General features: G+C 44.8%; 2 protein-coding genes across 4 annotated transcripts in view; one reads left to right on the top strand and one right to left on the bottom strand.

The window, feature by feature from the left end:
- Positions 1 to 1,216, top strand: part of CCDC149 (coiled-coil domain containing 149) — a 96,311-nt gene extending 95,095 nt beyond the window's left edge. For both annotated transcript variants that reach the window (XM_032495009.1, XM_032495000.1), the window contains one exon: positions 688 to 1,216. In XM_032495009.1, coding sequence (XP_032350900.1) covers positions 688 to 848 — 161 coding nt within the window. In that variant the 3' untranslated portion in view covers positions 849 to 1,216. The remainder of the gene's footprint in view (positions 1 to 687) is intronic.
- Positions 1,217 to 4,808: 3,592 nt separating this feature from the next.
- SOD3 (superoxide dismutase 3) lies at positions 4,809 to 10,134 on the bottom strand. Of its 2 annotated transcripts, XM_032494984.1 has the most exons (3): positions 9,981 to 10,134; positions 8,349 to 8,489; positions 4,809 to 6,363 (listed from the first exon to the last, which is right to left on the bottom strand). In XM_032494984.1, the coding sequence occupies exon 3, from the start codon at positions 6,345 to 6,347 to the stop codon at positions 5,616 to 5,618; it is 732 nt and encodes a 243-aa protein (XP_032350875.1). In that variant the 5' UTR covers positions 6,348 to 6,363; positions 8,349 to 8,489; positions 9,981 to 10,134; the 3' UTR covers positions 4,809 to 5,615. The 2 variants fall into 2 exon arrangements, with proteins under 2 accessions (XP_032350875.1, XP_032350880.1); XM_032494989.1 differs by lacking the exon at positions 8,349 to 8,489 and having other exon boundaries at positions 9,981 to 10,133.
- Between the last annotated feature and the right edge of the window lie 11,156 nt (positions 10,135 to 21,290).

The raw sequence follows: 21,290 nt of genomic DNA, 5'->3' as shown, positions 1-21,290 counted from the left end.
CCTCCTCTACCTGCCTTCCTCTCCCCCTCCCCCTTTCTTCTCCTGGAACAGTGACTCCTGAAGCCTCTCTAGCTAGGAGGTCCCTGGTGGCGTTCGGCTCAGTCCCTCCTGGAACCTCCTCCCAGTTAGCAATCTTAACTAGGCTAAATCTGTTTTCTTATCATTGTTCCTCTTTCTGTGCCCTCATTCCCAAACACACACCATCATCACGAAGTGAAGTTCTAAAAAAAGGGTTCTGGTACCAGTCATTCATGTGTTGGAGTGAATTTTTGGATGTGTTATTCCTGCTGGAACCTTTGCACCCCAGTTCGCCGTGTGAATTGTTCCAGAAAGAGGTCCAGTCTTCTCCTGAAAGAATTTCGAAGACCAGCTACTTCGTCATTGGGGTTATCTTTTCTGTCCCTTTCGAATTACAGCAAGCCTTTGCTTCTCTCGGTTTTCTGCTCCTCCAAAAGGCTGCAGCTCTTTCCTGGCTGGATCTTGGTACTTTATTTCTCTTGGAAAAAGATCTCTATGTGAGCGCCTTCCCCCTCTGCCCTCTGCTTTCACTCTGGAAGCCTCCATTTGGGACAATCTCCCTCCTTAATAATACTGAGGGTACCTTCCCTTCACACGGCTCAGTTAGGATGTCAAAAAGCCAAAGGATGCCCCTCAACTCACTACTTTAATACATTCTTTGTTTTCCAGATGTCGTTCTGAACAGAGAAGAATTTGAAGATCAGAGAGATGCAGTAGAGAGCTCAGCAGTGAATCTAATTAGAAATGAGAAGCAGAAAAGTAAGAAGGCCCCGTCTCCCGATGTTACAGTTGCTCACGAATACAAAGCCGAACAAGTTGATAAAGCATGAAGGCAATTTAAAATGATAGATAGAGATGTGCTGCCGTACGTTTCATATCAGCTCTCTACTAAACGAGGACTTTTTTTTTTTGGATGCGTAGGGAAAGTTTGCATAATACTGGCAAGCATGACTTTCTGGAATCTATATGAGCCCAGGAATAGATTTTGGGATCTTAGTGGAGGCCAGAGATAGCCTATTAAATTTAAAACAATTGACTTTGGGGAAAAAAAAAGCAAACAACTGCTGTTTTATAGTTTGATTTAAAAAAAGAAGTAACTTCTACTCAGTTGTAGACCTTGCTTTACTGGAGTGTAAGACCATCACGTATCATAACTATACCTTTTTTGTTCCCTGAAATTAAAATGTAATTTTCCTGATATAGATGATGAATTCTCTTTATTATTTGCATCATTCCCTCCTCCGCCCTCACCGAAGGCCAAGCCCAGGCTGAGCGTAGCTTCTAGCATATTGTAGCAACTTATCACTTGCAATCTGTCACCTAAAATTATTAGATCATATGGTAGTCATGAAAAAGATGGAGAATGTAAAGGTTTTATGCATTCAGTCAAAAGCACCAGATCTCAAACCAGTGGGTTTATTTCCTGCAGGCTTTCAAGTTGACCAAAGCACTCACTGATTTGCTCTATTTTCTTAGTTTTTAGTATTTCTGTATATATATGCACTGAAAAGCCCTATTTGGAAAAAAAAAATTGACTGCAGTTCTGAGAAAAAGCTTATCCTAAACATCTAAAGATAGCATTTCTAATTATTGTCTACATTGTGTTTAAACTGTGCAAACTTGAGCATTATTCTCACTTTACCAGCTGTGTCTAGGTAGAGTCATTACATCAAACGCTTCTAATTTTACAAAAAGAAATCAAAAGAAGCGTGTGTTTAAGTCTCAGTGACAAATGCAAACCCTGTGAGTCAAACAGGCAAACTGATTAGCAAGCTGGCTGGGAAGTCAAAACAGCAAATATAAGGAGATTAACAAAATAGATCTGGAAAAGGCAAGGAGTAAAAATAGCCTCCAGGGGCCGAGTGGGGTCCCGTGGGCGGGTTGGGTGGCACATATCCGGTTCTGTGCCAAGAACCAGATGCCTGCCCTTAAGGCTGACAGTCTTTCCTTCATCTTGGATCCCCTCCCCGCAAGAGCTGGCATCACAGAATTCATCTCAGCTGGCCTCTTAATGGATGCAGAAATCCTCCTTCCAATCCTGCTTCCTAAGAGGTAGCAGCCTTGCTTTTCCTTGAATCCTTCTGGTTGCACAGCCCTCACTACCTTACAAGGTCATCCAATCCATTACTGGGTAGCTATTTTTCTGACCTTTAGCCATTGTTGTTAGTTAGGCATGCATCAGACCCTTAGGTCTTCATGGAATGTTACACACTGCTCATGAGTAACACTTGATTTAGTCATCACAACAATCCAATGTGACAGCCTTGTTTTACAGATGTGAGAAGTCAGGCTCAGAGAGGTGAAGTGACTTGCTCAGGTCACACAGCTTGTAAGTGTGGCTGAGGGAGGGTTCCAAACAGGCCTTTCCACCTGAGCCTGAGCTGTCAACCACCATGCTAATTACATTCCTTGCCCTTACAGTGAACTGTCATTTGTCCTCCTTTTATTTCCTCTCTTTGTTTCTTGGCTCTGAAGCCCCATAGAAGAGTTTATCAGTCCCATTCCCATGCATGGACAGAACAGAAATGGAACGGATCTGTGAGGGTATCTCTTCAATCTGGGGGGTCAAGGGTAGGGAAGAGAGAAACTAAAAACAGAAGGTGCTATGATCTGAATGTTTGTGTTCCCCCCACATTCACATGTTGAAATCCTAACCCCCAAATATGATAGTATTAGAAGGTGGGACCTTTGGTAGGGGGTCCCAAAGTCATGAAGGGGGAGCCCTCGTAAATCAGATTAGTGCCTTTAAAAAGGCTTCAAAGAAATCGCTCACCTCTTCTAACATGTGAGAACACAGCAAAAAGGTACGGGCTATGAGTCCCAAAGAGGGCTCTCGCCTGACCATGCTGGTACCCTGATCTTGGACTCCCAGCCTCCAGAACTGTGAGAAATAAATTTCTATTGTTTGTAAGCCATCTGGTCTGCAGCATTTTGGGATAGCAGCTCGAACGGACCTGTATAGTAGGTAAGTGATGAGAAGCACCAGTCTCTTTCTGAAACATAAGCCCCACTTCCCTTGATGACCCTGAACTACCCTGTAACCTGGGCAGCAGAGCTGAAGATGGGGTGTTCGGCCTGTTCTCCCTCTCCGTCGTGTGTCCCGATGTAATTGCTGCCTCATTTTCGCAATTTATAATTGTGGGGATAGGCAAATGCGTTTATTTGCAATCGGGATATTTAAACGCTTGGTTTGCTAATTCCTTCTCAGTGCTGACCTGTACAGTTTCAAGTTAATATCTCAAACTGTTACCAAATCAAACTAGTCTACTTGGCTAAGGGCGGTAAAGCCAATCTACTGACACCAGGTTGTGGCAAAGAAAAGTGCAGCGTTTACTGCAAGGTGCCCAATGTGGGGCAAGGCAAGGAGAACGGGCAGCTCATCTTCAAAAGATCCCAACTCCTTGATGGCTTTCAGGGAAAGATTTTTACAGTTAAGGTGAGGGAGGGGGGTCACGGGGTGAGCGGTCATCTCATGTACATACATCTGGTAGGTTGGTGGTGAGGTGATAGGGTGATGTGGAAATCTCCATCATCAACCTTCTGGTTCCAAATGGTCCAGGGTCTACATGCTTGAGGTTAGCATGCTGTTAACTTTTTTCACGTGGTGGGGGTTTAGTATCTGCAAAACAACTCAAAGAATATTATCTATAGCCCCTGAGGAGGAACTAAAGGTCCTTAATTTTGTTTGATGGCTAAAGTATTATTATTTTGTCTTGCTTGGCTCTTTTCCTTCGTTTCTGCACCTTCTCACTTCTCTGATTAAATTTGCTCTTTGGAACTCGAGGAACGCCTAGGAGGCTAAAGGTTTTCCATAAACCAGAGGATGGGAACACGAGGGGTCCACGAAGAAGGCCCCGCAGAGTCCTGCTCAGTTTCAAAACCAGTGAGAACCAGTTGGTGGAGCAAATTCACGAGGCAATAGCCTTTCTTCTCAGTTGTCAGTTGGGTTCAAGGAAAGGTTTTTAAATAACACATTAGTCCTGTAAAAGGTAAAAATAACCACTGGGGATGGGTTTCTGGCTAAGGTTCAGTTTGACTCACTGCCTTAAAAGTCTGAGGAACCAGGGTGGCAAAGCCTGGAAAGGCTGGAAAGTGAGTCTGCCCCAGGTGACTGAAAAGCTCTCATGGGCACTTCTAGTCAGTATATAAAAGCAAACACACAAGACTGCTCTTGCCTGTGAATAGAGAATAATTTTCAAAAAGAGAGGCAGAACCTTCATTTAGCCTTAATCAAAACCAGCCTGCCTTTGGACCCCACTGCTTCCAACTCGCTTTCACGCCAAGAAGTCAAGAAGAGCGTTGCCCTGGTTGTGGAGATGCCAACCCCTGTAACTTGCCCAGGGACACTGCCTCACTGGCCCTGTCTCTGCCATTCGGGAAGGGGGCCCACAGGCTTCGCACAGAGGCAGATGTGGGAGGCCACGGGGCCCCAGGGAGTTGGTGCTCATCTCGTGCCTGGCCAGTGGCTCCAGCCTTAGAATTACTGGGAAGCTTGTTGCAAATAGATTCTCTCTTCTCCCTTTGGAATTCACAGCTCTGGGATATAGCCCAGGAAGCTGTATCTTTTTTTTTTTTTTTTCTTTTCACTTCCCTGGGTGATCCTGGTTTCCTCCACCTTGCAAGCCACACCCAAGGGCATGACAAACAGTGACTAAACATTTCAGCCAGTGGAGCTGGGGAGGGGAGAAGGAGAGGTCTTGTAGGAATTTGGGAAATACCTTTATCATTCGCAAAATTGCTGAGCAGGGAGAGAAGCCTCAAACCAACCAAAAAAGTAACCAAAGCCCCCATGCAGTACTGAATTGCTGAGCTTTTAATGTGCAACACAAAGACTGTCAAACAGCCCCCAAAGGAGCAGCTCTCTGGGGCAGGGGTGGGGGGAATAGCTGGAGACACTGGGCAGGGGCTCCTAAGTGCAGGCTGCACATGCTGGGGGTGGGAGTGCTGGGCAAGCCCAAGAGGGGGTCTCCAAGCGGGAGTGGGGGTGGGGGGTGTCAGGGTGGAAAGGGACCCCAGGGAGTCTGGAAGACCCTCAGGGTAAATGGGAGTATTTCAGTATCTCTGGGGGTCCTCAGAGCTCGGGGTGCCCTCAGGATGAAAGAGGCTGTCTCAGCACATGGTTGGAGACCTTAAGATGGAAGGGATTTGGGGGGATCTCAGCCATGGCAGAAGTGGTACCTCAGATGGAGAGTGTCTCTGGGAGCAGGAGAAAAATCAAGATGGGGGTGGGGAGGGGGACTTGGGTCACATGGAGGGGATCTTGGGCTCTTGGAGAGGTGTCAGGGTGTAGAGGGGTCCGGGGGTTTTTGGAGTGATGTCAAGGCATAGAGGGATCCTGGGATAGACAGAGGAGGTCCTGGGTCACACGGAGGGCATCTCGGGCGCTTGGAGGGGTGTCAGGGTGTGGAGGGGATTCCAGAGAGCATGGAGGGGTCTCAGGTGCTTACAGGGGTGTCAGGGCACAGAGGGGATCCTGGGGTCCCTAGAGAAGGGCCTGGGGCACATGGAGGGGATCCCGGATGCCTGGAGGGGTGTCGGGGCTTGGAGGGGGTCCCGGGGCAGGTGGAGGGGGCTCTCTGGCCGCGGCAGGAGGGCGCTCAGCTGGTCTTGCACTCGCTCTCGCGCCGCCGCTTCTTGTGCTCGGCGTGCTCCTGCGCCTGGCGCGCCCAGGGCCCGGGCCCGCACAGCCCCACCACGCAGCAGGCCAGCCGGCGGCCCGCGTTGCCGTTCTCCACGCTGGCCTGGTTGCCACCGCGGCCCAGGTCATCCTCGCCCTCGTGGACCACCACGGCGCGGCCCACGATGGCGTGCGGCCCGCAGAGCGAGGCGTTCAGGCCGGAGCGGTACTTCCAGAGCTGGCCGTCGCGCACGGCGAAGTTGCCGAAGTCGCCCGGGTGCTTCGGGTGCGGCACCCCCAGCGGGTTGTAGTGCGGCCCGGTGGTGTCGCAGCCCTGGGTCAAGTCCCCGAACTGGTGCACGTGGATGGCGCGGCTGGTGACGTTGGGCTCGGTCGGGAAGCCCTCCAGGTGGAAGAAGGCCTCGAGCAGGGCGCCGGGCCGGAGCTGCCGGAAGAGCACGAGGCCCCTCACCCGGGGCTGCGCCGCGGCCAGCGCGGCCGACGGCAGCACGCGGCAGGCGGCGTGCAGCGCAGCATCTTGGCCACTCGCCGCCCGCCGCTGCTTCATCTCCTGCCAGATCTCCGTCACTTTGGCGTGCATGTCGCGGATCTGCTCCTCCATGCCGAAGCCGGGGTCCTGCGGGTCTGGGTTGGTCCAGGCTTCCGAGGCGTGTGTCGCCGTGAGCAGGTAGGCACAGAGCAGCGCCAGCATGGCTGGAGTCGGGCACCTGCGGGCACCCGCAGGGGGTGGGGGCAGAGCGAGACTTAGTCACTGGAAACCTGAAATCCCAGGGACCCTGGTGTCCTTGAATCCAACCTCCCCTCTCCCCACCAGGGGGCTTCCTTGCCCAGCGTGCTTTTGTTCTTTCGGCCCCTGTCTCTCCAGGGCCTGCTGTGTTCCAGGAACTGTATTCGGTGCTGTGGTGGTAAAGATAAATGAGACATAATCCCAGAAAATTCACAGGAGTCTTTCTGAGCCACAGATCTGAGCAAGGACCTCCCAAGCCCCATCTCCATGGCATGGGGAGTCTCAGGACAGTCTGCCCAGGGGTAGGGCTTGTCTCCAGATACATGAGGGAGGCTCTCATGGCCCTTCCAGATCTCCCTCTCCCCATCTCCGTCCCTCATCTCTGCCCCCCTTCCCTCTGCATCCTCTCTTGCAGGCATGGGTAAGGCTTGCTGCCCCTGCCTACTTGCATTTCCTGTGCCTTTTCTGTAAAGTGCCCTACCCCTCTTCCCTGTCATGCTCTGTGAACTTGAATCCAGAAACTCAGTTTTATTCATCAGTATCCCCAGCATCTGGGTTTGCATCTGGCAGCAGGAGACATTTAATATGTAAATGTTGAATGAGGAGTTCACTGAGAGACAGACATGTCATCAAATCATTCCAATGCCATCTTGTGATTGAAGATGGAGCGTTGTACTAGGAAAGGACAGAGTAAGTAGTGCCTATCTCCCTGGGAGACTCCAGGAGGGCTTCCCAGAGGAGGTGACTTTTGAGGGTCTCACAAGACAAGTAGCAGTTTTTCAGCCAAGCCAGGTCAGAAGCCCATTTCAGGCAAGAGTCACAACCGGCTGTGAAAGGACACAGTTCATTTTGTGGGTGGGGGAAATTCAGTGTGGCTGGAACATGGCCTGTGCCTCCAGGGAGGACTCAAGGCTGAAGAGAAAACTTTGAGCCAGGGATTGAGGAGCTGGGTTTGCTGTGCTAAGGTGTGTGGCTATTAGCCAGGAGGCTAGTGCTGGCGGAAGTTTCTAAGCAGAAGACTGAGTGTTGAGATAGTTTTTAGTTTATTAACTCTGGAGAAAGTTTGGGCTGGACTTCAGGGATGGAGAGGACAGTGAGAAGGAATGGGAATAGCCTAGGAAGAAATAGAGACACAGAGGAGAAATACAGACAGAAGGAGGTACTTTAAGAGGCAGTAGCAACAGTTCAGACCAGAAAAGATGAAGGCTTTTCCTGAGATGGAAGCAAAGATAGAGGAGGGCGTGGGTTCAGGAGACATCTTGGCTAGCACTGGCAGCAGGGAAGAGGAACTGAGGATGACTGAGTTCCCAGCAGGAGAGACTGGCTGGCTGGATGGTGGTACCAGGCCCTGAGAAGAAGGGAGAGAGGGCGAATTCGGCCTGAGCCTGCAGAGGGCAAGATGCTGGTGACTGCCCAGGTGAGATGTTCAGCAGATGGTTGGAAACAAGGGTTCTGGTGCTCGGAAGGAGCAGTGGCTGGAAGGGGTTCTCAGTGTTGGCTGCACATCAGATTCTGGTTCTTACAAATCAGGCGCCCAGGCCTCACCCAAGGGATTCTGATTCAGTGGGCATGAATTGTTTTGTTTTGTTTTTTTAAAGCTCCATCAAAGATTCTGGGACCCAACCATAGAATCAGTCACATAAACTGACTGTAACATCATGGGGGAAGTTACTGACTCTCTCTTGGCTGTAAAACAAGGCTGATAATACCACCGAGGGCCACTGAGAGGATTAAATGAGATATGATACGCCAGGCTATTTTCCCATTTTAAAGTCTGTCCACAGGGATCATCACTGCCTCCAAGGGACTGATTTGAGGATCAATTGCACTTTCAAAGGCCTTCTCCAGTCCCAAAGCAGGTGCTATTTTAAAATTAGATTCTGAGGTTGAGTGTTTATTCTTTCCATAACCATTACAGAAAGGCAGTCTAGTATGGTGATTGAGAGAATGGAATCCGAAACTTACTGGCTGGATCTGAAGCCTGACTGCCACTCAGTCTCTAAGGGTAGCTGAATTGCTATTTTCACTGCAGAGTAGCAGAGAAAACGCTGGACTGCAGACTCAAGTTGGGCTCTCTCCCTCCTCTCTGGGCCTCGGTTTTCTTATCTGCAAATAGAGGTAACAATACTTCCCTTAGAGACTTGCTGTGAGGCTTAAAAGACACAATTAGAATTGCTGATATTTGCTGAAGACAAGGGCAGGCACTATTAAAAGCACTTTGCATATGTTAATTCATGTAAGCCTCACAAAAACCCTATAGGATGGGTGTTACCTTTATCCCCATTCTATTGTGTGGGAAACTGAGGCACCGAGAGGCGAGGGGCAAGACCCTAGGTGAGGGTCTTGCCCGAGAGCTTACACATTCAGTAATGGCTGAGGCAGGATTTGAAAGTGTGTGGTCTGTTTACCTAAGGCACTTAGCCCAGAGCCTGGTATGTAGAAAATTCTCAGTTAATGGCTGCTCTTAGTAAGAAACTGCTGATAGATTTCAGGACCTGAAAGCTGAAAGATGCTGTTGAAGCCGTGGGAGGAGGACGTAGCCAGGAAAGGCTCCGGAAAGGAGTGACAGGTAGGGGGAGAAGTCTAGAAAGTGACCTCAAAGGAACCACCTCTGATGTGGCCTGGTTACTATGGTGAAGCCCCAAGGAGTGGGTGCAGGAAGGAGGGGACCAACCCTGAGGCCAGACCTTGGCCTCAAGCTCTCCGTCATCATCAAGTGACCATGCCCCTCCTTCTGAGCTGGTCCTGCCCTTCAGGAGGGCTCTGCCAATTGGAAGATTTTTTTCTTAAAAACATGGAGCAAAATCAGATTGTTTTGGATGTGGCCATTCTTTTGAAGAATGATTGGGTATTAATTAACACTTGAAGGAGAAATTGTCCTCTTAACAAAAAGCAAATTCTTCTTGGATCCTGAACCAGGGGAAGTCCTGACTCCTTGGGTCTTAAACTTTCCCTTCGAGTCCTGGAGGCCAGCCCGCAGAAGGCTCACCCTTCCCACACAGTCTCCCACTTAGTTTGAGCTGTGCGTGGCCAAGTGGTTTTTTTGAAGGCTTCACTGGTCCAGAGGTGGGGAGGCCAAGGTTATCACCGCACAGAGACAATGCAAGCCACCAAGCCAGTGCCTCCTTCCTGGGTCTGGGTTTGGTAAGACTGCACACCCCTGAAGGCTCTGGGAGGTTCTAAGGCCAGGGCTCTCTCCGAGAAGGGCCCTGATTGCAACCCTAAGCCAGTCAGCCCCACCCCCCACCCCCGTGTGCCTCTCCTAAACAGGTGGCTTTTCCTAGCCACCCACGCCAAGCAATATCCAGAGAAGCCGCCTTCCTCACTCTTATCTCTAACCTGAGGACACCAGAGTCCTCTCGGACTGGCCTTGTTAGATCCCAGAACAGTCACTTTCTCCCCAGTTGCCTTCTTCACCTCTCTCCCCACCTCCCCACTCCTCCCCTTCAGAGCAGCTGGGCCCGGTCATGAAGTGTGTTTCTCTCCCCAGAAGATGAACAAATACTCTTCCAAGAAGAGGTCGGATGCCCCGCCCCAGGATCAGACTCAGTAAGCAGGCTCTGAGAAGCATGAAATGAACCTTGACTTGGCACCCACCTTTCCAGCTCTTCCAAGAGAGCTTTTCCTCCTGAGAAATGGGGAGCAGCACCCTGCCGCAGTTCGCAGGAATGTGGGCAGACTCCCGGCTGTTTGTGGCCGTGCAGGGAAGCAGCGGGAGGAGTGGTCACCGCGAGGAAAGAAGGTCATTGGGCCGGCTTAGGGAGGGGAGCAGGCCGGGCGGGCCTTGCTGAATTGCCTCACCTCTTCCAGCTCTGCCCCCTCCTCCCCCCACCTCAGTTCCCTGGCCCAGTATTCCTTTTCGTGACGTAACTGATTTGTGCAGACTTAGCAAGTGACCTTCAGGGTGCAGCAAGGGAATAAAAAGTCGACAAAAAATAGCCTGTTTGGAGAGGTGTACAATGGCCTCTTTTCTTGAGAGGCCCTTTGCTCTCCCCTGATTTCCTCAGCTACTGATTTATTTTTGCTGGATGCTTCTAAGGTGGAAATGGACACCCTGCAAATGTGTGTGATGTTTTCTCCAGAACTCTGCTGCTGCACCTGTGAGAGGTGAGAGGCAGGTGGGGTAGTGGTCACACTCTCATGCTGCAGAATCCCGGCTGCGTTTCTTCCTTAGGATGTGCTCCTGGACCAGCTCCCTGTGCCTCTGTTTCATCATCTGTAAAATGGGGATATGAGGCTAACCCGGTGTCCGGCACGTAATCACACTCATCCTTTGTTCTCACTTCCTTATTCAAGTGATGGAGGAGTCTTTTAAAAGAGTGTGTGGTTTGGGAGTACCATGAGTCTTTCCCTCCTCCAGGGGTCTTTCTTGCTTTGCTGCCATGATCTTTCTTCAATCACAGAAGCTCTTTCCAGAAATAGAAGCTCTCCCCTCCTCTAGAAAAGCCCACATGGGAAAAGGCAGCTTGCCCGCCTGCCTGTCTGCCCTCCAGTCTTCCTTCAATAAACGCCTAGTGGGTGCTCACTCCACTGTGTGCCGGTACCCAAAGCTGTGTGCGTCCCTGCCCTCTGGGGTTCATGCTCTGGGGAGTGTGCAGCAGTGTCAACAGATCCCTCCAGTACAGAGTGGGGACTACAGCTGGGAGGGATGGACAGGGTCCCTAGACACCCAAACACTGGTCCTGGCCGCAGGAAAGCTTGTTCAAAAAACTAGACTTCTGGGCCCCATCCCAGGCTGAGTGAATCAGTTGCCAGCAGGGCTTCCTGGAATCATCTTTTTAAAAGCTGGTTATTCTAGGGGACAACCAGGCTTGGGAACCTCCACTTGGCAGGAAGAACTCAAATTAAAGATCTTTGTCCTGGGGCAGCCATTTCGCAAGACAAGATTTCTGGGAACTCAGAGCCTCCAGCCCTTTGCCCCGACACCAGTCCTTCTGGCTCACTGAGACCCAAAGCATCATCAGCGCAATCCTTGCCTTTCCGCAGTCTGTTGATGGGCATGGGTGCCCTTGACAATGACTTTTCAGAGTTCCAGATGCTGCCTGCCACTCTGCCCCACCCCAAAACATTCTGGTTTCTCATTGTGAACCTTTCATCCAACTTAAAAAAAAAAAATCTGTGTTTCATTCAATTCTTGAAGTAATAAGTATACAATTGCATAACTATTATATCAAGTGGCACTCTCTTCACTTAACCTAATTTTGTTTCTTTTAAAGGCCGAGAAAGATTTCCTCCATTACAGTAGGCTAGGATTGGTGTTGAAAGTTTATATTCACTTTCCTTTTTATGGAATTCTACAGGAAATGTGCCCTTTTTTCCCACCCGACCCTGGCAACATCCATTCCTCTTTCCTTTGGCAACAGCACCCCAATTTCCTGCTTGGGAACCACTGTGTTTTCAGTCTGTGCACGAGTATTGCTCCAGAGGTGGACTCCTGACCAGTCATAACATTGCATTGGTTCCAGGATAATCTATTCAGAGCCAATGAGATGCAATGACATTTCTGCTGGGACTGTGTTGTAAGAGAGGCATCTTCTTTTTCCCAGCAGACTTAAAACTGGAGGAGAAGGAGTGGCGTTATTGCCCCGACTAAGGGAGAACCTGTCTGAGGATGGGGCGGTGGGGAGAAGTGGAATAAAAATAGTGAAACTTGGACCCAGTGCTCTGTTTGAGCCCCCGGATCCAGCTCTGTCTAAAACTCTCTTTTCATTATGTGAGTCAAATACGTTCTCGTTTTGCTTAAGTTGTTTGGGTTGAGTTTTCTTCATCTGCAACTGAACACTTAACAGAACACTTTCTTGTGTAGAATTTATTTAATGCTCGCAATAATTTTGTGGGATGGGTGTTAATTTGCCCACTTTATAGATAAAGAAACGAAGTTCGGAAAGAGCAATTATTCTTTCTGAATAATAGGTCAATTATACTTAAAGTTAAAAAAAAAAAAAAGGTGGGGGGAGAAGAAATAATGGGCCCAAAGTTGCAGAACTAGGAAAATGGCAAAGTCAAAGTTTCAACACAAGACTGATTCCTAATCCTGGCCCCTTAACCATTGCACTTTATTACCTCCCGGCCTGAAGGGGAGATGGAAGAAAGTTAGAAACAAGTGCGTCTACACCTCGGAGTTATCTCTGTAACATCTGTGACTGCTCTGCAGACGGGACGCCTAACCACTGACCTGTCATCCTTGCCCCACCCGTCAGTGTGTAACATCACAGAAAAGCAAGCGAGCGTCATAAAGCAGCCGTATTAGGAGATTCAGTCAAAAGCCTCCTGTCTCTGTAGAAGAAATTTCTGCTTGAGAACGTTGTACTTCTTTTACCAGGGGTATCAGTTGTGAATCGCTTCCTTTTTATCGTGCTCAGAAAACCGGTAGCATTAAATTCTACCATAAAGAAATAAAGTAGTTACCAAGAGGAGAAAATTTTGAAAGCAACCGTTAGGGCTTCAGGTTGCCTCCTTCAAAGGGCAGGTTCTGAGTGAAGACAGTTTACCCAACCAGAGTACTTCAGACATACCCGAGAATACGTCAAGTGTGACTTGCCTGCCTGAGGTTCTCCCAGGAGCCCCCTGGGGAGTAGAAATGGGATCAGGGATCTGCACTGTTCAATCTTGGATCCTGTTTCTTTGTCTAAACACATCAGGGTAATCTGGGGAAAAGGAGATACTTGTTGGCAAGGGGACAGGGAGGAGAGAATCATCATTCTTATTAACAGTCATAAAATAATACCATCTCACATGTATTAAGTGCCTCTTGCGTGCCAGGCACTTGCTAAGTGATTTACATGCACCTTTTCATTGTAGTAATAGCGTTGCTCTTCAGGGAAGAAGAGAGACTGTATTCTGGGTCCACACCATGTTCTGGGAAGTTTCCTATTCACCGTGAACGTGTCACCCTTCCGTTCAAATGTGCGTGAATCAGAAGGTGATGAAAACCAGTCAGAACCAGGAACTTCTCAACTGGTTACACTTGGCTGGCCATGTGAGGAGAAATCCAATTGTAGCACATGAAAGCAGTGCCTTTCTGACCAGAAGGTTAAAGTGTGCAAAGTATTCTCCCAGGAAAACACCAAAGTGGAATCCCTCCAAGCTCAGTTCTTCATGGCCTCTGACCCTGCCTCTGGTTCCATTTTCTGCCCATACCTGTGAGAGTACACTTAGGTCATTACTGCTTTGCCATCTAAAAACAAAATAGCAGTGTAAATAATTTAAAAGCATATCCATTGAAGTGCTTATTTCTTCAAAATAACTGCATGGTACACTCCACTTGGGGAAAGAGAAGCATTTTCAGCTTACTTTCTAGCCATATTTATTTTAAAATATTTGTTGACCCAGTGGCCACATCTACCCTCTTCTTGTTGCCTGCCTCCCACTATAGGAGCTGGAAAGCCAGGCACTTGTTTTCCCAGCATCCCTTTCAGCTAGTGGTGGTCATGTGACCCAGTTACAGCCAATGAGACATAACCTGATGTGACTTTGGGGAAAGCTCTTACCTTCATTATAAAAGAGACAGAAATGGTTGGTGCTGCCTCTTTCTCATTCTTCTTGTCTTGAACGCCGCTTTGATGCCTAGCAATGTGACAGCTACCTTGGGACTGTAAGATGGTAAGAATGAGAACAAAAGCCAACATACACAGGATGAAGGGTAAAAGGTAAAAAGAAACTAAGTCCTCAAAAACTTCATTGAAAAAAATTAATTAAATTAAAAGTTAAAGAGGGTGGAAGTGTCTCACTGAGCACCTTAACCAGCACCAGCACAGTTCTAGTTTTCTTGTGATAGGAGAAAATAACCACAATGTGTTTCACTTTTAGTGAGTTTCGGTTACTTGCAGCCAAATTCATGCCTAAGTGACACGATTATGTGCCAGACTCTGCACTGGGGATCATGACTATGAAGATGTAGAAATCATAGCCTAAGTTCAAGTGGCTTGTAATCTATTTGAAGAGATCTATATATGAGTGACCATAGAATCCTCCCCAGTGTCACTGCCATATTTTACAAATAACAAAACTGAGACCCCATGGTTAATTGACTTGTCCAGTGTCACCTGTTAGGTGTAGAGGAGGGACTTGAGCCCAGATCACTGAGCCATCAGATTGGTGACCTTCTACCTCACCAGTTCTGAGGTTTCATAGACCATCTCATCACCTTTGCCCTGCTGACCCCTCTTACACACACCCTGCAGCCTCACCATAAGGAAGAAAAACTCTCCCCACTCAGAAGGCTAGCCTGTCCCCACCCGTTTTCTCCATACCCTCAGAACGACCAAACTAACAGAAAAGATGGTGAGATGCACAAACATTGTAACATGTAGAGAACAGAATGTAGGGACAGAAGTGGTATAACATTCTCTCCTCCTAGGATTATAGAAAATTGATGCTAGAAGGAACTGTAGAGGACAGAGAGGTCCTCTGACTCAGCCTCTATTTTAGAAAAGGAATTAGGAAGTGGACAGGATTCAGAAAGCCTCAAATTTGAAGCCCACAGAACAAAATAGAGAAGCATCCATGTTTCTCTTTCAGAAAATGAATCCAGTCTGGTTCTGGCCCTTCTTAAGTGATGGTCTCAAATGGAGTGGGTAGCAACTCCCTTCACAGCCTCCAAACCACCATCACCCACCAAGGCCACCTGGAGAGTGAATCCACAGGGGCAGCAGCATGTGGAAGATGAGAAGGCCTGTGTTATAGCTCTAGTAGTATATTTTGAATCTCATTTCACAGAATTTTGGAGCAATATTATAAAGCAATCAACCTCCTCACAGTTCTTCCGGGCCCAGGGCCCAGCTGTGCAGGACTCCATCTTGTCCTCCCTGGAGAAAACAGAAAGAGTTGTGTAGGGTCTTAGGACTTCCTCTGAGGACCAAGACATGGAACTTTTTGAATGTTTCTCCATCTTCTGCCCATCTTAGTATAAGAAGCTTTTCACACTGGTCTTTCATCACCACACTTTTACATCAGAAGCAGGAGTTTATCTCCTGTTGGCCTATTTCCCTCAAAAACCAGGGCAGAAAAGATAGGATCTAACTATTGGCCAAACTACTTTATTTTACTTATGGAGATGTATTCTAATAATCAGAGCATTGCTCTGGTTGGGTATTATTGATCAGAATAAAGTTATCTTCTCATTTGTGAGCATGTATTTATTATATAAATACTAATATAGTCTTGAAATTGTTTTTAAGATGTCTTACAAAGAAAGAACAGCCATTTGTAAAAGGAAATGCCTGTGCTTAGGCTGAAACCATCCTCTTTTTTGAATTCTAACCCTCAAAGTTACAGCGTCTCCAACAGAAGTTGAATATTTACTATAACAGGAATTGAAAATGCAAACGCCCATGAGAACCAGACAGGTCACGTAATGAATAAAGTGGGCCACGTATGTGTTGTCTTTATTTCGTCTTTAAACTCTCAACTTTCCTATCTACATTTCATCTTCATATTTTAGTGGAGATATTTGCCTGAAGAAATATTTCTGTTCTATGGGAAAGACAACAACAGCTCATTGAGAAATGGCAACTCAACCCCAGTGCCTTGGAAACAATAGAGAAGAGAGGGGACTAGAGAGAACATGCTGAATCCAGAGGGGGCGGCAGCTGCTCAGCCAGATGTTGCCACATGAGAAAGCTGCCTATTCTTACCAGATCTTCTATTTCTCAAGAGAGGCCAGAGATTCATATTTTTATATGATATCTCTCATTTTTGAGGGATAGCTCAGTAGTGTTATTTGCTGCTTGTAAGAGATACATATCAAATATAAAGATACAGATAAACTGGCAGTAAAAGGAAAGAAGATTTACCATGCAAACCATAACATAAGATGAGCATGATTATAGTAATATCAGACAAAGTAGATGTCAAGACAAAGATGACTGCTATAGATAATCACAACAACTGGACATTTCACAATGATAAAAGACACATTTACCAGGAAGACAGTAATCTTAAATGTTTATATGCCCAATAACAAAGCATTGGAATATGTTAACAAAAACTTGCCTAAAGAGAGAAATAAATAAATCCATAATCATTGTTGAACATTTTTAACATACTCTCTTATTGATTGAGAGAAGACATAGACAAAATCGTTGTCATATAGGTTATTAGAACACTATCAACTAACATGGCTGAAATTATATTTTCCCAACAATTGCAGAATAAATGTTCTTTTCAGGATTACATGAAATATGCACCAAGATACATCATATGCAAGTCTATCCTGGTTTCATTAAATTTAAAAAGGTTAAAGCCTTATAGACTATATTCTCTGATTGCAATGAAATAAAAATAGAAGTCCATAACAATGAGATATCTAGAAAATCTGCAAATATATGGAAATTAAATAATGCACACTAAATAATCATTGAGTCAAAGAAGAAACCATAAGGGAAATTAGAAAATATTTCTAAGTGAATCATAATGAAAACAACATATCAAAATTTGTGGAATGCAGCCAAAGCAGTTATTAGAAGGAAAATATATAAATTTAAATGCCTATATTAGAAAAATAGAAAGGTTTGAATGTTAAGAAGCTAAAAAAAATCACAGCAATGTAAGTAGAAGGAAAGAAATAATAAATAATTATAAATCAATGAAATTGAAAACAGATCAACTTTACAGAAAGTTTAAAAAGCCAAAAGTAGATATTTTGCAAAGATTAATAAAATTAATTAAGTCCTAGTAAGACAAATTTTAAAAAAGAAAGAAATCCAAATTACCAATATAAGAAATGAAAGAGAGCATATCATTTCATATCCTATAATTATAAAAAGGGTAAGTAAATAGTTTGAATAAATTTGTTTATAAATTCAACAACTGAGAGAAATTGGAAAAATTCTTGAAAAATACAACTTACCACAAATGACACAAGAAAAAATAGTTTAAATGGCCCTATACATTTTTTTTAAATCTATTTTGTAATTTAAAAAATCCTTCCCACAAAGAAAAGTGTAGGCCCACATGGATTCAGAAAACAGAGGAGAAAGTTCTTCTCAATTTATTTTTGAGACTAGCATAACCCTGAAACCAAAATCCTGATAGACCAATGTCCCTCATGAACATAGAGAAAAATTCCTCAACAAAATATTACCAAAACAAATCCAGAAGACATATGATATGGAAGATATATCATGACCAAGTAGAATTTATCTCAGAAATGCAAGAGTCGTTTAACACTTGAAAAGTCATTTATGCAATTCACCACATTAACAGAGTAAGGGAGAAAAATCACATGATTATCTCCACAGGGGAAGAAAAAGTATCTGACAAAATCCAACCCCTATTCATGATAAGAACTCTTTATCAAATGAGGAATAGAGGGCAACCTTCAATAAAGGCTATGAAAAACCTACAGGTAATAGCACAGGTAATAGAGAAATATTGACTGCTTTCCACTTAAGATTAGGAACAAAACAAGGATATCTGGTCTTCCCACCTCCATTCAATAAAGTACTGGAAGTCTTTGCCAGTGTAATAAGACAAGAAAAAAGCATGAATATTGAGGAGGAAATAAATATTATACAAGCATCATGATCAACCTGATAGAAAATTCTAAGAGCTATTTTTTAAAACATTGCTATAAATAGTAAGAGATTTTAACAAGGTCACATATGCAAAGTCAGTAAAGATCAATTGGATTTTTACATACTGGCAACAAACCATTGAAAATGAAATAAATACCATTTATAATAGCATCAAAGAGAATAAAATATTAAGTAATAAATTTATAAAAATATTTTAATACATCAACCCTTAAAATGTACAAAATGTACAAAAATACAAAATACTTCTGAGAGATATTAAAGTAAATCTAAATATACAGTTACTTCATATTCATGGATACAAAATTCAGTATTGTTAAGATGTCAGTTATTTCAAATTCAATTCAATTCTGGTCATAAGTCCAGCAGATTTTTTTGCAGAAATTGAAGAGGTGATTCTACTATGTATGTGGAAAAGCAAAGGATCTAGAATAGCTAAAATAATTTGGGGGGAAAAAAGTCAGAGGACATACTACCTGACTTCAAGACCTATTAGAAAACTCTACTAATCAAGTGTCAGAGATAAATCTTTGTGACCTTCAAGTAGGTAAAGATTGCTTAGTAGAACAAAAAAGCATAAATCATAAAAGAAAAAATGGCCAAATTGGATTTCATCACAAGTAAAAATTTTTGCTCTTCAAATACATCTTTGCAAAACTGAAAAGGCAAACCACCAACCAGAAAAAAATATTACTAATACACATCTATCAAAGGACTTATATCCAGAATACATAAAGAATTCTTACAATGAAATAATAAGAAAAAAGATAACCCAATTTTTAAAAATTGATCGAAGAATTTAACCACTGCTTCAATACAAATGGCCAATAAGAATCTTCACTGGTCATCAGGAAAACAAAACTACAATTGAACATCACTGTACATCATGTACTTGGCTAAAAATAAAAAGACTGACAATGTAAATGTTGGTGAGGATGTGGAGTAGCTAGAACTCTCAAACATTATCGGTGAAAGTGTAAAATGGTACAACCATGTTGGAAAACTCTTTAGAAGTTTCTTATAGGGTTAAATATATATTTAACATGTGATCCAATAATTTCATTATAGAGATATTTACTCAAGAGAAATGAAAGTGTATGTTCACACAAAGACTTATACAAGAATATACAGAGGAGTTTTATTCTTAATTTTTCCACTGGGATAAACTGCTGGTACATACAATATGGATGGATGTCAACAATATTACCCTGAGAGAAAGAAGCCAGACACAAAATAATATGCATCATATGAGTCTATTCAAATGAAGTTCTAGGACAGGTTAACTAATCTATTGTCATAGAAATCAGAACAATGGTTTCCTAGAAGGGAGGTGAAGGAGCATTGGGTGTGGGTCTGTGTGAGAGTTAGCTGCAGAGGGACATAAAACATCTTTCTGGGGAGATGGAAGTGGATATATTGAATGTGGGATGCTTGCATGAGTGTTTATATTTGTCAAAGAACACGCATTTTATTGCTTATAAATTGTACTTCAATAAATTTGAAAAGCAAAGGCATTTGTAAACATTAGCAGAATTACCAGGTTGGCAGCTATTGGGCTGACCTCACTGGTATGAGAATAATCTCAAGTTCAAATTCTTTCCAGACAAAGTCATCTAAATGGAGTTGGAGTTTATGTTGTTGGTCCTTAAAATTCAGCCTCGGAGAGTTTGAGATCAAACCTCTAAAGAGTAAGGATTTTAGAGTAAAAAGAGAAGGCTTTCCTATTGATTGCTGAATGGTCATCTTGTTGAGGAACTAATCAATCCCTGGAAGCAACTGTTAGACATACCTTCCGCCCTGGTCTCTGATGGAGACCTCGAGTGGTGAGTGTTGCTCCCGACCTTGGGTTAACTAAACCAGGCACTGACTCCGAGCCTTTATCCACTCCGATCCTTAGGGTTCTCCCATGTGAAAACAGGGACAGTCACCGTGTAAGGATTAAATGAGAAGTGTGTGCAAAAATAACCAGCATAGTGCTTAGCATACAGTAACCACTGCACTCTGTCATTTTATCACTTGTTTTTTTGAGGATTACTCATTTTCTAAATCAGGCCAGGGAGCACACAAAGCTATCATGATCAGTATGGGGAAACTTGTGAATATAAAATGAATTTCTTTATCTCACCGCAGGTAGCCCTTCCTCCTCTTTAAGACTCGATATTAGTACCTATGTTTCTGTATTAGCTACATCTCCTTCAGTTACAAGTGATAAAAATACAGTTCATGCCAACTTCAGCAAACAGGGGATTTTATGGGCTCATGTAACTGAAAAAGCCAGAATCTTATATTCTAGTAGCTCTAATAATTATCACAAGTTGAGTCTCACGGGGGTATTTGGATCCTGTTCCCGTATCTGAACCAGGCAATGCATCAATGAGGATGGAATACTATACTGTGTCTTAGTTCCACCCCCTATAGCCAGGAGCGGGGTCAGCACCACCAGAACCGTATGAGGGAGAGAGAGGAAGACATAGTTCCCCAAAGGAAAACACAGGTGCTGCTCTGGTTTGTCAGAATTCTGTACATCTAGCAGGTGATTCCTGGACCTGCGAATTTTTCTCCCTGATGTATGCCACACTGAGTACCACAGTGGGCTATGCACAAGCAGATTAGTGTTCTGGGGGAAATGAACTCCTGTGAAGCTGCCTACACACCACACAATCCTGTCACTCAGTTTTCACATCTATTCCTGGTGAGGCGCTGGTTCTTAAAATTCCTAAGAACATGAGCACCACACTGAAAAAAAAAGATTATTTCTAATAAACATCCATGACTTTGTCTTGTTATTGAACAGACTTTGGAATCTCTTTCTTTTCATTTAAACGGAGTTTGGGTTCACTTCAGCACCACCAGTGAAGGTGGCTTAGATGGGAGGAAGAAAAGGAGGGGATTATTTTTCTTCAAATATTCCAGTTTTACAAGAGGGCTATTTGGTCCCTTGGGATACTTTCATTACTTCCTGTTATGAGGCTAGTCAAATGGGATGAATGAATCAGCCCATTCAGTTGGAAGCCATAAATGTTAACTGAATGGACAAGAAAACAAGCCCTCTTTTTTTCAAATGGCAACAGAAAGTGTTCAAACCAGTGTTGGCACTGGGCTGGTAGAATCATCATCATTTCGTACTTCGGGGCTTTCCACATTTTGCAAAGTGCTTATGTAACATGTGTGTTGTGGACACTTTGGGTTTGCTGTGATTATCAATCCCTGCTTTTCCTTTCTGACAGGCATACATTTTGTTCAAGGATCCAACTCTACCCAACAGGATTCAGCGGGTCACCTAGGAAAGTTTCTGATTAATCTAGTTCAACTAGCATGTGAGGTGCTCCAGGGATGGCCAAGCAGAGAGGCGGAATTATCTGGACCCTGATGG

The sequence above is a fragment of the Camelus ferus genome, chromosome 2 (genome assembly GCF_009834535.1).
Source record: "Camelus ferus isolate YT-003-E chromosome 2, BCGSAC_Cfer_1.0, whole genome shotgun sequence".
Classification (NCBI taxonomy): Eukaryota; Metazoa; Chordata; class Mammalia; order Artiodactyla; family Camelidae; genus Camelus; species Camelus ferus.
This window is presented reverse-complemented; position numbering and strand designations above follow the sequence as displayed.